The 15866-nt window shown below is 39.4% G+C and overlaps 1 protein-coding gene across 3 annotated transcripts in view; it reads left to right on the forward strand.

The window, feature by feature from the left end:
• Positions 1 to 15866, forward strand: part of GRIA4 (glutamate ionotropic receptor AMPA type subunit 4) — a 286480-nt gene that overhangs the window by 227327 nt on the left and 43287 nt on the right. For 2 of the 3 annotated variants that reach the window (XM_066622011.1, XM_066622010.1), the window contains exons 9-10: positions 1335 to 1445; positions 12494 to 12700. In XM_066622011.1, the coding sequence (XP_066478108.1) occupies positions 1335 to 1445; positions 12494 to 12700 (318 nt within the window). Of the gene's footprint in view, positions 1 to 1334; positions 1446 to 3378; positions 3412 to 12493; positions 12701 to 15866 lie in introns of those variants that run through there. The other variant, XM_066622012.1, reaches the window with a different exon arrangement.

The raw sequence follows: 15866 nt of genomic DNA on the forward strand, positions 1-15866 counted from the left end.
ACATGTTAGCATCTGTTTCCATTGCATTATACAGTCAATAGTAGTTATCTGCTAGGGTTAGGTTCCTGGAAAACCTAGTGGATTACCCTGCACATGCCTGATCTCGTCTGATCTCGGAAGCTAAGCAGGGTCAGGCCTGGTTAGTACTTGGATGGGAGACTGCTTGGGGATACCAGGTGCTGTAGGCTTATACCATAGTCTTTCGAGACTGAAGGTTGCCAACCAAGATTAGTGGATACTGAATCAGCAGATACTGAATCATTGAGTGTATGGGGAAAATGGGGTTAGGTTCTAGGGGATCCTCTTCACCATACATTTTATGAACTTAATGAACCTGAATTTTAACTTAAAGTACATGGGTATGTGTGATAGCAAGCGCTTATCAACATCACCAACATCTGATGCTTCCTTTTCTGTGCTGGATATCCCTTGATGCATTGAAGGTTGTTGCAATGGTGATTTCTCCACGCTGGCTGTCCCTCGACTTGTTGAAGGTTGCTGGCCCAACAATGAAGCTTCAGAGATCAGCAGTGGGGAGGGGGTTGCTTCACCTCACCTCTCGTCCTCCTCTACCTCTCTCTTGGCTCCTTCTCTTGGGTTGCCAGAGAGCACCCTTCAGGTAGCCTTCCGGAGACCTCTTATCATTGCCGGTGTTGTGTAAGTTCAGCTGGCATCCCAAAGATGATGCCCCAAATGGTGGGGCAAATCTGGAAATGGACACACATGTGTCCAACAGTTCTCCACAGGCCAGGACCTGTTTGATGTGGCACCAGCACAGTATCAGCAGATAACAAGAACAGAGTCACAGATAACAAGATAACAATTCTGCCCCTCGAAGATAAGTGAATTTGCAGATTATGAATTGCATATAAAGAGAACTGACTGTATTTCCCATAACAGTTGAACTGGTTGTGCTACTAAGAAGTTGCTACGTATAGTATCACTGTCTGAAATGTAACCTCATATGTAGATGCCTTCCAAGTTTTAAATATTAATTAAAGTGACAAATTTTTATATTGTTCTTAGTGATGCATAGTGGATTTGGATATCTTATAGATTTAGGTTTCTATTTTCCTTCCACAATATGCATGGTCATTTATATAAAATAATCAAGACTTGTACTTCAGGAAGTAAACATGGCACATTGCACAGAGATCTTTCTAGAGGACAGAAATCAACAAAAATGTACCAAAATAGAACATTTAGATATATTTAACCTGCCTGTAAGCAATAGCATTGTGGGATAAGGAGAACACCGTGAAAATTGCTTCCCTCAAGTACAGCGTAGGCAGCCCTCCATATATGTGTGTGAACTTGCACTTGTCTTTTTTCAGATTGGTTACTGGAATGACATGGATAAATTAGTTTTGATCCAGCATGAGCCTACCTTGGGGAATGACACTTCTGCTCTTGAGAACAGAACAGTAATTGTAACCACAATTATGGTAAGTTTACTTTTTTTAGCATTTGCTGCTTTATAAGCTGAATATTTCTTTTCTGCTTGCCCACTAAAGTAACTTGCTCAAGGAGGAGCAATGGATGAAATACCTTTAGGTATTTTGACTGTTTCTGATGAATACCCAAAAATTATTTTCCTCAAATCAGGACATCTTTGTAATAACTTTTAAAATTCTTATTATATACAGATATTTCTCAGAAATCAAAATGAATTAATTTCTTTGATATGCAAGTAACTACATACAAAATTGGAAATTTTTCAAAGGGAAAAAAGCAAGTTTTCTGTGGCTTGCCTCTCACTGTTTTTCTATGCTTTCTGTTTAAATAAGGAACACATGTATGCAATTTCAGTTGTTAAAGATAATTTCTTACACATTGTAATTGCAAGGAATGCAAGCTACCGGACCTCATAATAAACATCTTAAGTTTATCCAGCTACTTAGCCCATTTTAGAATGAGCTGTATATTTATCTGTATAAATCTTAAACACAAATGTGTGTAAAATGAACATGTTTTCTTACACAAGCCATTTCTTAGACACAAGTGTTCTGCTATTTTCCAAAGTCATCATTGAGTTAAACACAGCCATCACAATACAGCCAAAGTTAAGTGCTTGAAAATCCCATTGATTTGAACATAGGAGGATTAAGCACATGCTTAACTCTTTTTTTTTTTTTTTTACAATCAATGGGACTCAAAAGTACTTCATTGTGACTTGTAGTCAGCATTTTAAAAAAATTCTCCATTTGTGAGAGTATAATAATAATATATTATATATAATAATATTATATATATGTATTACATATATTGTATAACAACAACAACAACAACAACTAGGTATTTATATACCGCCTTTCTGGTCATCGGATTACTCCTCTGACTTTATTCAAGGCGGTTTACATTGGCAGGCGTTTCTAAATCCCTCAAGGGGATTTTTACAATCATAGAGGTTCTCTCTTTCAAGAACCAACAACATTTCAGAATGGATCTTCCTGATTTGGTCTCGCTTCTGGCCTCCAGTTCTCCCACACAGGCTGACAAGCAGCTCCATCTCTCACATGGAGGGCAGCCAAGACGCTTCTTGCACACACCAAGAGCAGGTGGAATCACTCCACTGGGCTTGTCAGCTGCTTCAAGGTCTCGCCATTCTCAGCCGTTCAGGGAGCTGCCGGTGTCCTCAAACTGGTGACCTTCTGATGTTATCTTCGGGCTAACGGAGGCTATACCCTCTAGTCCAGACCTCCTGCCCTATATATTTAACCACTGCCCTATATAAAATATAACCACTTCTTTTAGTTCACAGCTATCAGTAATAATGAATAGAATCTATAGATCTCAGAATTGTTTCTGCTGTATGGATGCATCTCTTACATAGAATAGCTAACTCTTTCCTTTCTCCTGAAGTCAGATGTGCCCTTTAAATCTGATGTGTGTCAAAGCAGATTGGCAAAAGATGACCTTTACCATACTGGTTTTAAAATTTAACAACTTGGTTCACTGCCCTTTTCACATATCTCATTAGAGAAGGGTTGGGTATCTCTCCAACCATTTTGTTTTAAGCAAAGCGTCATATTTTAAGTGGCAGTAGTGTTCTTTAGCTGGACTTTTTAAATTTTGATTTCTGATTTGAAAATAAGCAAAGTGTGGTACTGGATTTCAATACACAATTAATGATTGTGTTGTTTATATAATAAATTTAGTGTGGTTATGCATTTAGTACACTCTGACAAATCTCCTGTTAATGATTGCTATTCTAGGGTGGGAAAGAACTAACATTCTGTACAGAAATTAGGAGTGTAACCCTAACCCAATTGTATAATTCTTTTTTGCATGGGATTTATAAAATAATGTATCTTTCCTTTAAAAAAAAAAAGACACTAATGGAAGAATCATACTTCAGTACAGTCCTCCTCTTTTCAGCCTCTGATGAAGAATCCTATTTTAAGAAATTGATCAAGGAAGAAAAGAGTCCCGCTGCTGCCAACAGTCCTAACTAAGGTTCAAGCGTTAAACTCCAATATAGTACCATTGAACTGTATTTTTCCATATGGATTTCTGTTCCTCTGACTGGATGACCAGGCACTGAACCATCAAGAAAAAAAAGCTCTGTGACTATTGTGAAATGCCTAAAACAGATGGCACTAAACCTTCTCCTTGGCCCAGCTGTGAAGAAAATGATGGGGATTTCAAGGCTCTCAGTTGAAATTTTCCTCTCACACCAGTCTTTCAGTTGAGGCTTTCATACCTGTACAATGTAAATTATTGTGAAATTATTACCTCCAGGTTTAGGAGAAACTAAGTGATGGCTGCAGAAAGAAAAGGGGAATGCAAGGGAAAGGAACTGTTTGAAGTGTCTTGTCTTGCTTGCAGTGAAGCGTTGTGATGTGCATAATAAATGTTATCTCTGCAAAAGAACTAGGCCAGTCCTAGGACTGGTATTTTCATTTTCCAAACCAAGGATTTGGATGAACTTTGTGTAGCATGTCAGGGTTTCTCACAGCAAGTCATTTCAGAGTTAAATGATATTACACAAGGAAAAAAAACTTTGCCAAAGTTTGCACCCCTTTTCCTTACCATCCACACTGATAGAGTCAAAAAGAAACTTAAGGGTGTACTTCAGAGTGCAAATCAGTCACTTGAAACTTACCACTGCAACTGTTCCCACTTTGAGTCACTCATGTAAAGTGGTGCCATCCATTGTTTTGGATTGCTACGCCCCAGATTAGATATGGGTTTGAATTCTTTCCCAAACACAAGCAGAAACATTTTCAGAAGAGACCAAAAATCTGCCTCTTTCCAGTGGGTCCTAGATGCATAGCAGAAGTAGCATGAGTGTAGCAGAGTCTGGGATATCCCTAGGCTACCCTACACCCATTTTACATACCCAAATGCCTCTGGCACACTAAGGAGGCAGCATTTTCACCAGCTGGTTCCTTCAGTCAGTATGCCAAACCTACATTTAGTTAGAAATGTAATGGTTTTTGGAGCATTTAGTTCGCTTCATGGCATCCTCTGCACATGAAGTGAAATGTAAAAATATATCCGGCACCACAGAATATACAGTGAACTCTGTAATCTAAACACAGCAGTCACAAAAAGTATTTTTGCACTACAGAAATCAATCATATATGTCAGTGGTTGCCAAAATGGTGGGTCATGCGCTACCAGTCAGGAAAGCACTCTTCACTGGCCCCTTACGGGTGGGGAGGATGGCAGCGATCACAATCAAAAACCGGAAGTGGTTTCCAATCACTATTTTTAGTTGATCAAAGGCTTGGGGAGCCCTGCAGAGGCTTTTGTGGAGTTCCCAGCACCCCCCGCCCCAGAGGCCAAAACTCACTTTGATGCGTACAAAACCCCCCTTTCTTTCCCTGGCAGCGTTGCTATCCTGGGGATTGCATCACTGCCATCCCCCCCCCACCCCTGCAAAAATTTACTGTGGTCCCAAAGCCCACGTAGGACTTGGGGAAGCACTGATATATGTTGTTCGCATAAACACGTGGAAATACAGTGGTGAAGTAGGAGGGGTTTTTAGGAGGAAGATTTAAGCATTGTGAAAACAGATGGAGACAGATAGAAACAGCAAGTTTTATTCCATGAGCACTGCAATCCAGATGAAGTTATGACCATTGCATGCATCCATTTATATTGTTAAAACTGCAAAGATGAAAATTTACAGCTAGTCCTTGCAGTTTTAACAATATAAATGGTCACACCTTCATCTAGATTGTAACGCTCTCTGCCTGATGCTTTTTGTTTTTGTAGTTCCATATTAGTGCAGAATTACTGATCAATGTGCTTGCTTGTAGTTCCATATTAAATCTGGGGTTGGTGAGTCCTTAGCTCCAGAAATTATCTGGATTAATTTCCAAATCTCCACTAGATGTTTTCAAAATTTATCCATGGTTTGGCTCAGGCCCCTGGTTTATGTACTTCTCAGCTTCCCTGATGGGCCTTAAAACCTCCTGTGGGATTCATGCTCTGAGCTGAATCTTCCTGGTCATTCTCTGCCTGTGGTAAGTATCGTGTATCACCATTTTTGGCATCCTGGCTAACCCGGTGGTTGATTGGCTGAAGCCATCACTTTTAAAGTTAAATGTGACCAGTGGAGCTTTTGTAGGCTATGGTCAATATTATTGGAGGCTCTTCATACTGTCTTTGTATGTTGCATAAGAAAAGGCTGTGGCCTACAAAAGCTCATATCAAATTAACCAATTATTGCCTTTATGTCAGCACTCTCTGTTGCCTCATCTCTACTTAATTGGAAATTGTGAATATTGGTTCTGCATCCCAGGCTGCAGTCCTATCCACACTTTCCTGGTAGTAAGCCCCATTGCCCATAATGGAATTTATTTCTAAGTAGACATGCATAGGATTGGGCTCTCAGGCAATACTTCAACAACAAAAGGCTACGTCCCTAGGACCAGCCCATCTATGAAAATGACCGACAGCCCAATCCTATGGTTCCCCCCCCCCAATACAGCTCACCAAAATGGTTGGCACTGTATCCTGCGTGGGAAAAATGCCAGAGGTCTCTGGGGATAAGCTTCCATCGTACGGATAGGTCTGCTGATATCTGCAGCAGTGAAATAGCTGGCTCAGAACCTCATGGACCTGTGCCACAGGATCAGGTCTGGGATTTGACAACCACTACTGCCACCAAACCCACTCCCTTCCTGGACCTGATTCACCCCATCGCTGCCTTCATTGTGTCCCCATTCTACACAGCCCGGTCCCCATTCTGCCCTTCTCCTGCACCATCCCTTCTCCCCTGCCATTCCTGCTTTTATTATTTCCTTAATGCAATTAGCACTGGCAGAACACTATAGCCCAGTAGGATTGTGCTCTGAGTTATTTTCTTGGTCAACAGATTGGGAAGCAGCTCCCATCTGCCTACTCATCTCCACTGCTCCTCCTGACACTGGGAACAGGCAAGGCTAATGTGACCTGGAAATATCTCCAGGACTCATTAAGCCAAATCCAGAAACCATTCAATGCCAACTGGAACCCAGACTGTAGTTGTGGTAGTCTCTGTCCATTTCTACAAATAAGTTCACACCAAAATGTCTGTTGTGCAAAGAGTTCACTGTATCATAACTGTGTGATGATTAATAGATGTGGCTTTGTTCAAGATCCAATTAATTGTACTCATTTCCCTCTGATGGACGTAGAAATTCAGTATTTAGTTGTGACATAATGTTTGACTCTGAAAGCAAACAGTGCCACTGTTCATCCACAATGCCAGCATTTCCAATCTCTTCAGGCACTTAAAATGTACTAATCCATATGTTTAGCTGCACTGCATCTGCAGAATCTTATGAATGTATGTTTCCATGTAACATACTCAATTGAAAGTTACATTGAGTGACATATGCCCCATTCACCTCTTCATATTGAAGGAAAGTTAATTCAGTGCTCATGAAAAATACAATTTGGGTGCTTGAGTTTCTACATTTCTTTGAATAGTTGATGAGAGCAGTACTGCCCAGCTTCTCAGTCTGTAAAAGACAGATGTCTAACCATTAATCAGCCCTCTCCTGCACGGCATGCTTTAATAAAGCACTTGGCAATGTCACTCTTATCCTCCTGTTCTGTATGTACCTGTGCTTCATCTGATGTAAGGCTATTTTAATCATAGACACAAGATGTGTTACCAGATAAATTAATTTACATTACCAAAACATGCATGTTTCACATGTTCTGTTTTTGTTTTTTCAAAACAATATGTTTTCTGGTTGTACTGCAAATGTGATTAGATTTTTTTGTTTAATTAACTTAATGTGTAATTATCAAATTACTGCTAGTTTTAAAAAAACTGAGAGCTTGGAGATAACAGGTAGTTAATGTTTGTGTTGCGTGAAAATTTTTATTTTAATTAAGTAGGAAGCTAGATCAACTGCTTTATTCTTGATAATAATAGTCATTTGCACAGCACTTTCTGAGTATGCAAAACACATGTTAGTTTGATGTTGTCTTTACAACAACCCTGTATAATGAGGTGACAGTACTCACACTGTCCTTCTAGTGTAGCTGGGGAACTGAGGCTGAGAGGAAGTGACTTGTTCAAAACCACTTCATCTGATAGGGAAGTTTTTTACTGTGGAAATTCTGATTTACAGCTCAACTTTTTGGTTTCCATGCTAAATCAGTTCTCTGGTGTACTTTTGAAGTGTGAAGTATTACGTATTTTCACAAAGTATAAAAGCGGGGAATATAAATTAATTCTTGAAAGCTAAAGAAATGCATTGTACTGTGAACCTTGAAATCATAATAAGAATACAATCCATATGATCCCACAAGCTTTCTCTGATGGTCCCCAAAACAAGACAGCATGTTAAATACATACTAATGAATTCTTTCTGAAGTACATATTTTCAACACTGGGTTGCGGCTTAAAAACCAGGATTTCAGACAAACATGTTTGTTCACAAGTGCAGAGTGTATGGTTATTTGTGGGCAGGATAGTGTATATGTGTTTGCTGAAGGTTCTAGTGGCTAGATTCAGACTATAGCACCTTGTAGGCAAACAGGGGAGAACTCTGGTTCTGCCTCATTTGCCAGACATTGAGGACACTGGGAGCAAGTAACTTTGCATTGCCCATTGTTCCATTGAATGTGTCTTTACAGAAAACTTTACAGAAGTTGGTGCTATATTTCTTCTAGCACATAAATGACTAGCACAGATATGCACAGAAAGTTGGGCCAGTATATTTTGTTGTAGAGTTGACTAGTACTTTTGGCTAGTTGATGAGATTTATTTGTAGGTCTGAGCTATAAACCACTAACAAATGTGTTTTTTCCATATTAAAAAAACTTACGTTTTGCAGTGCTTTAGAAAGTGCAATGTTAATTTCTTAGTTACAAATTAAATGTAGAAGATGTATATGTATAATTTTATTTTTTTAGATTCCACCATGTAGTAGCAGGATAGGAAAGGATTTCTCTGCAATGATAAATCTATTGTTTCAAGTACCAAGCTGTATTTTTAAATGTTAACCATAGTTATCTGATTTCTGTAAGTAGATCTTGTACCACTTTGGCTTACCTGTGTTCAGTACTTTGTCATTAATCATTTGAAATGTCAAATTTTCTGTGAAATTATATTTCATAAACCTCCTCCAGATTGTTCTAATCTTATTATAGTTAGAAACATCAAACCAAATTGTGGGTAAATGTCTCCCCCGTACATGCTGTGTTGTATTGTAGTTATCACTGTAGCAGAAATAAAGTGAAAATGGGCAACCTGATGGAGTCCAGCAAACAAAGAAATATACATCCACCACTCTTTCTGGTTCCCTATCTAGTGGGGACTGTGGAGTCCATCATTTGCTAGACCCCTTCACACCACGTAATTGCAGTTGATTTCTTCCACTTGTTAACTGGAAAAGTAACCCAGGGACTGTTGTGTGAGTGGGAGTCCCTTGGATATCATTTTTAAAAAAAATTTAAAATACATATAGCCCTCTTTTTGAATAAGGTTGGCTCTTAAAATGACTTCCAATTAAAATGCTGATTATGCATGTTATTGAAGAATCTGTGAGAGTATATATGGCAGAGTATTCTGGCAGTTGATTAAATAATCCAGACTGCAGGCTTTTCCTTCAACTCACCATAAAATTGCTATGTTGCCCATATAGATGAAAAATGCTCGGATTTCTGAGTACAGTTGGGGGGGGGGGAGATATTTTTACCGGACACTTAGAAATGAAGGTGACAAGACCTAGTATGGACTGTTGTGTCAATTCTGTTTGTCCAAATCACTGAACTCTGCGGATGAGGAGCACAATCTTAAGTATATTGACTGAGAATTCATCTAATTGAGATCAACAGGACATACTCCTTAGTAAATGTGCAGTTAGGGCTTCAGTTTTAACTCACTTTTGTCCACCCATGCTTTCTATTTCTGCCTGATAACCTATTGTGTTGGCTTTTAACAAGCAGTTCTTCTGCAGCTTTAAGCACATTCATCAGAGACTCATTGTTCTGATGAAAACCCTCTCTTGAGTTTGAAATATACTTTCAAAAAGATGGTACATTTTGAAGATTTTGAAGATGGGTGGGTGAATGTGTTACATGTTATCGTGGGAGTCCATGCATTTTACCTATTCTCTTGAATATTTTAATAGATAAGCAACTGCCTGTCTTCTTGATTGTTCCAGTTAAATAAGGCTAGGTGCAACACCATGCAGCCTTAGGGTGGTATTTCAGTCTTTAAGGGCATCCAATCACTTTCAGTGAGCATTTGGATTAAATAAGTAGAACCTTAGGCAGCAATCCTATGCACACTTACCTGGAAGTAGGTCTTATTGAACTCAATAGGACTTACTTCACTGTAGACATGCATAGAATAGGGCTGTTAACTCTCCAGTATGCTTTGCTTTACAGTGCAGGGACAAGGATAGGAAAAAGCAGTGGACATCTCTGAGTCAACCTGTCTGAAGAAAGCAAAAGTTGAAATATATGTGCATTTCGAGATCAGACGAATGGCTAATGTTCTGAGAAGGCATGCGATGCATATGCAATTGTGCCTGAAATAGTTTAGTAAATTAGCTCAGATAATCAGTTGCTGTGCCTCATGATTTAAGCTGTGTTTATCTAATTACTGAATAATCACGTTGAAAATATGGCTCACTCAGGACTCTCATAAATAGTACTTCTGGCTGGTAACATAGACATGTCTATGTTTACATCAGTCTTCAAACAATCAATACCATGACAACTAGAAAGAAGTTAATACTTTCACAAAAGACAATTCTGCTGTAAAGCTAAGATGGGTTTTTTGTTTCCAGAACCGAAGGCAATTTTAAAGAGGTGCCATTTTGTGTATACTTTTGTTCTACCTTGACAGCAACTGTTACCCTGTACATGCCTGATCTTGTCTGATCTTGGAAGCTAAGCAGGGTCAGACCTGGTTAGTACTTGGATGGGAGACCGCCTGGGAATACTGGGTGCTGTAGGCTTATACCATAGTCTTTCGAGACTGAAGGTTGCCAACCATTTACTGCTCATCATCATCAACACATTTTGCAAACTTCTGTATTTTTTTCAAAACCTTTTTGATCATAAAAAATGTACAGGCAAAAGAAATGCCATGGGAAGCAGAAGCTCTCTCAAACTATTTTCCACTCTATTAAAAATTCTTATGTGACCCCAGCTTAGGTAGATAGGCTGTTTCATCTTTCAAACGATCATTAGAATATCTCAGTGTGGGATTTCTAGAAATGCTTCAGATGGGTTCCTGTTGTAATGTGTTAAGGGAGACCATAGTGATACCACTGCATTTTAATGATAATATGAATACTGCTCCCTGTTTAGTCCCTTGCTTTTACTATTTATTAAAATGGTATTGGCATTTTTGTGGACATGGGTAGGAGAGGAGCACACTTCAGTCATGCTACTTGCAGTGCTTTTTTTCCAAATGGGTAAAAGCTGAGCAAATAAAACACATTTCAATTATAGCATGCACAATGACTATAATTGTCTATGAGCACAAGTTATCCAAATACAAATAGTCACGTATATGATGTCTCTATTGTCTGGGTCCATATTAGCATGGTTCTGTGTACCCAATACCTCCATTTAGCTGAACCTTGGACTACACTGATGCTTTGGGTGTTCATTTAAGCCAGTGGTTTTGAAACTTCCATTGAACACTTAAGGTTTGTCTATCAAGGATCCCTTGTGTATCTGCCATGGAACACCTACATGTTGCAAATAATTCTGAAGGATATTCTGTGGTGCACAATTAGTTCATATGTTGTTGTTGTTCAGTCTTTAAGTCATGTCCAACTCTTCGTGACCCCATAGACCACAGCACACCAGGCCTCCCTGTCTGCCACTAACTTCCAGAGTTTGTTCAAATTCATTAGTTCATATGACCATGCCCATAAGTCCTCACCCATTTCCCCACATGAACTGAGAATTTTCGCAGGAGCACACTTTCTGCATCAGTCCAATGCAAAAGGAGATCAATATATAAAGAGGGGTCAAACTGTCTTTCAATAATGTTTTGCAGACTGCTGTCACTATTGTTATTGAGGAACCTCTAACAAGCCTCCAAAGAATGCCAGAATTTACATCCGCACGTGAAAACGGCCTTTTTTATGGCTGGGATCCCAGGTTTTACATGAAAGACATCGTCACTGATTGTGTAGAACCCCAAGCTTTCCAAAAAACACATGAAACTAACTTGTCTCTGATGGTGTAGCATTACAAATACCTAATTTAACCTGGCTTATATATTCCCAGTGCCATCATTTACCAATGTGGGATCTCATTTATCATTATTATTGATCACAGACAATGACATGTCTCTTACCGTCTCAGTAGTTCCTACATCAGAGCTCCAGTAAATATCTGACTGACTGGCATTCTGTCTATTAATGACAACCTCTGTGCCTTAACTTGATCATAGGAGAACAGAGTATGTGTTCATACTGTATTCAAAAAATGTCCTTTTTGAATACCAAGTCTGTCTTTGCACGGTTACTTAAGAAAGCATTAGCGAACTGGCCATTGGATATGTGATTATAATAAAAGAATGAAAAAGAAAATATTTAAAGAAATCCTTTTCTCCCAACAGTGAGTGTTTGGCTTTGTTTATTAAATTGTAAAATGCCTGATACTTTCTTAAATATTTTTTAAAAAGCACTTATATTGAGGTTTTGCCGATATGCAGATTGTTTAAATGTAATTGATGGGTCTGTTAATTGATTAAGAGACAGATAATTAGTCCACCAACATTTATTTAATTGTCTGACAAACATACTTATAAATGTTATTGTCCATGTGTTTTGTCATCCTTATTACGTAATGGATAGAATTTATGACAGTCCATTTAGATTTCAATGGAATAATTCAGTGCTTGGTTTTGTATTGTAAATAATATACATACTGCTCTTGATTATTGTGCATTTTTTGTGTTTGGTAATTTGCTTGATAATAGTAAACGTGTGACCTTTCGACACAACAGTAAACTGCATGGACGGACTATATTATATGTTTCTCCTTTACAGTTCTCCTTTTTTCATTGTAGGAAGCCCCATATGTTATGTGGAAAAAGAACAGAGAACTGTTTGAAGGAAATGAAAAATATGAAGGATACTGTGTAGACCTGGCATCAGAAATTGCAAAACATATTGGCATCAAATACAAAATTGCCATTGTCCCCGATGGAAAATATGGAGCAAGGGATCCAAACACAAAAATTTGGAATGGGATGGTGGGAGAGCTGGTATATGGGGTAAGCATATCCATTTTTGATGTAGGCTTCAGCTTAAACTACACTTTAGTGCAGTTGTAATGTAGGGATATATTGGTTAACGGTGAGTGTTCATTATTTGATGACTGTTAACATTCACACATGAACTTTGACAGTCCCCAAAGGATAATATAAACCTGCCTTCAAACTGTAATAAATATAAACAGAATGCAAATCGCACCCCATACCCTCTTTTGTAAACTGCGTGTGTATGTTCTAGATTTGGAAATGCTTGACCTGGAAAGAAAATTGCATTTCCATGAGGATAGAAGCATTAAAACAATTCCCCTTTTGATGGATCATTTTTCAGAACATTTAAATGCATGAATGTAAAGTTCTCATACTTTACATTACTTAGAAATGAAGTGTGTCTTTCACTTAGAAAAGATGTGAATACATATTTGATTCTCCTGGGTATGAAACTGGTCACCAAAAAAGTAAATCAGACATTAATGTTAGAAATGGAGGCTGATAAGACTGCCTTTGCCATTTTTTCATTCATTGCAGTTTCAGTTGTTGTACTGACAGCAGGTGTTGTCTTTCATCTAACAAGTTCTCAGCCAGGAGGCTTGGTTCCTCTGCTACTTGTGCATTCCCAGGGGGGGAGGGGGGTCTCTCCCATCCATCAACTTAACTTCTCAAAGGTAAAGCAAGAGAGGCTTAAGGGACGGACTGCCTGATGAGCAATGGTTTCCTTTTCGCTTGTGACAATACCTGTGTAGGAAAAACATGGTGTTTGAAGCAGACCTCAGTATGGGATGTCATGGCTTAAATTTATTAATGGTATTTATTTTACCCAAGGTCTGAAGGCATATGATCCAGCCAGCTTTCAGACTTTTGGCAGGTCTGGGTCTGGCCAGTGTGCCTGGATATGAGACCAGCTAGCAAACCTGTGTATGTTGCCTTGAGTTTCAGCACAGAAGCAAGATATGAAAATGTCATGAATAACATTATTTTTAAATTTGATTAAAAAAATTAGCCCCACACGTAGTAACTGAAAGAGAAGGAAGAAAGCTGACAATCATTTTGAGAGTGGTATGATGAAGAAATTAGGGGGGAAGGCTGTCTCAGAGCTCTGTGATAACCTTCCCCCTTTTAGTTTATGAATCTAGCAAATAATCACACTTAGGGTACAATCCTAACCAACTTTCCAGCACTGACATAGCTGTGCCAATATGGTGTGCACTGCATAGTCAAGGGGGCCTCCTCAAGCTAAGGGCATGTTGCCTTACCTTGGGGGCTGCATTGCGGCTAAGGGCTGGAAAGTTGGTTAGGATTGCACCCTTAGACTAATGATGTTGTTGCTTTTGAAAAATCTGGGATGTAACAATGGATCCTTTTCTTCTGTGCCCATTGCATTCCAGTAATTAGATAAGACCAGTAATTTTATGGCAAATTGTATAGGACTATTAAAACCAAATATTTTCACTTAAGAAATCCACTGTCCTATCGAGCTGGGGTATTATTGTGAAGCATCTAGATGACTGAAAGATTACCTATAAACACTACACTCTGTGATGAAGTTCTTATTCACAAATGTGCTTTCTTGTGATGAATGCCATTAGCTACCTGCTGCAGTTGTTTCCAGAAGCTCTAGTAGCCAGTGTCAGATATTCATTCTTCTGCTATCCAGTGATAAGATTTAGATATCTTCTGCCTCGGAATGTTATCCATTCTCTGCATGACAAATGAGGAGGGCAATGCCTATTTGTGCAAAAGCCTAAGAAAGAATGGGGATCTAAAGATCAAATAATCTCTGATGCATTTTGCTAAGCTTTCTGAAAATTAACCTTTCACAGGAGAAAAAATCGTATGGATTAAATCAGTGAAATAGGCTATGCCATACAACAGCTACAGATTGAGCTTGACATTGTAGTGTTTCCTGTCTATATAGACATAACTATAGAGACTTTTTATTGCTAAGTCAAAATGGAAAAGGCTGAGGGCACAATCCTAACCGACTTTCCTGCGCTGGCATAGCTGTGCCAGTGGGGCATGTGCTGCACCCTGCAGTTGGGGGCAGTCATGGAGGCCTCCTCAAGGTAAGGCAATGTTTGCTCCTTTACCTCAGAACTGCATTGTCCTTATGTTGGTGCTGGAAAGTGGGTTAGGATTGCGCCCTAAGTCAAAAATGTTTTACCTGTGTGTGTGCCACAAAAATTCTGTTCTGTTGCACAGTAGTTCTGCAGAAATGATCTTGTGCTGATTGCGCATCAAAGCTCCAGGGTTCATGCAGGACTTCCGCGCAAGCAAGGACTACCTCCCTGATATTATGGTCTCCACATTTGTACAAGTGGAGATGTACAAATGAAATATTTCAGGGCAATCTTGGCCCAAGGAGAAATGGCAATTGCAGTCACTCCCCCTCACCGCTCTCTTCCTCCCACTGTTGCTGCCCTCCTTTGGGGAGCCATGTGCCTCTGCCTCCTTCTTTGCTTTATTTATTATTTATTTTTCCACATTTTTATACTGCCCTTCCTCCAAAGAGCTCAAGGCGGTGTACACAGCTGCTCCCCTCCTTTTGTCCTCACAACAACCCTGTGAGGTAGGTCAGGCTGAGAGAAAGCGACTGGCCCAAGGTCACCCAGGGAGCTTTGTGGCTGAGAAGGGATTCAAACCTGGATCTTCCAGGTCTAAGTCCACCTCCCAAACCACTACACCACCCTGGCTTTCACTCCTCTGCTTTAGCAGAGGAACGGCAATGACAGTGGCATTAATGGCACACTTCTAATTTCCTGTCTCATTAGGTAGCAGGGCTGGGTCTGTACTGTACTACCTTGAAGATCCATCACCTAGCAGAGTAGTCAGTAGTAGACTAGCTGGACCAAGTATCTGACTTGAGATAAAGGAGCCTTAGGTATGAGAAATGGCTATTGCATAGGTTTCCAAGTGCATACACACTAAATTTCTTACATTCCTAACAAACTTTTAGATTAAGAAAATTGTCCACATTTTAATTCAGAAAAAGACAAACGAGTTTCCAGTCTAGAAACTGGAGTAATTTTTATGCAAGGAAGCCATTATTGGAAATGTGTGCGCAGGGTGCAGACTCAGCCAGTGATGGGGGGAGGGGAGCATTATGGCCATATATTGGTCATTAAAGTGTGGGGCTCAAGGCGGCTGTACCAGTTTCCCTACCCAGGGAACA

This window comes from Tiliqua scincoides, chromosome 3 (assembly GCF_035046505.1).
Source record: "Tiliqua scincoides isolate rTilSci1 chromosome 3, rTilSci1.hap2, whole genome shotgun sequence".
Taxonomy (NCBI): domain Eukaryota; kingdom Metazoa; phylum Chordata; class Lepidosauria; order Squamata; family Scincidae; genus Tiliqua; species Tiliqua scincoides.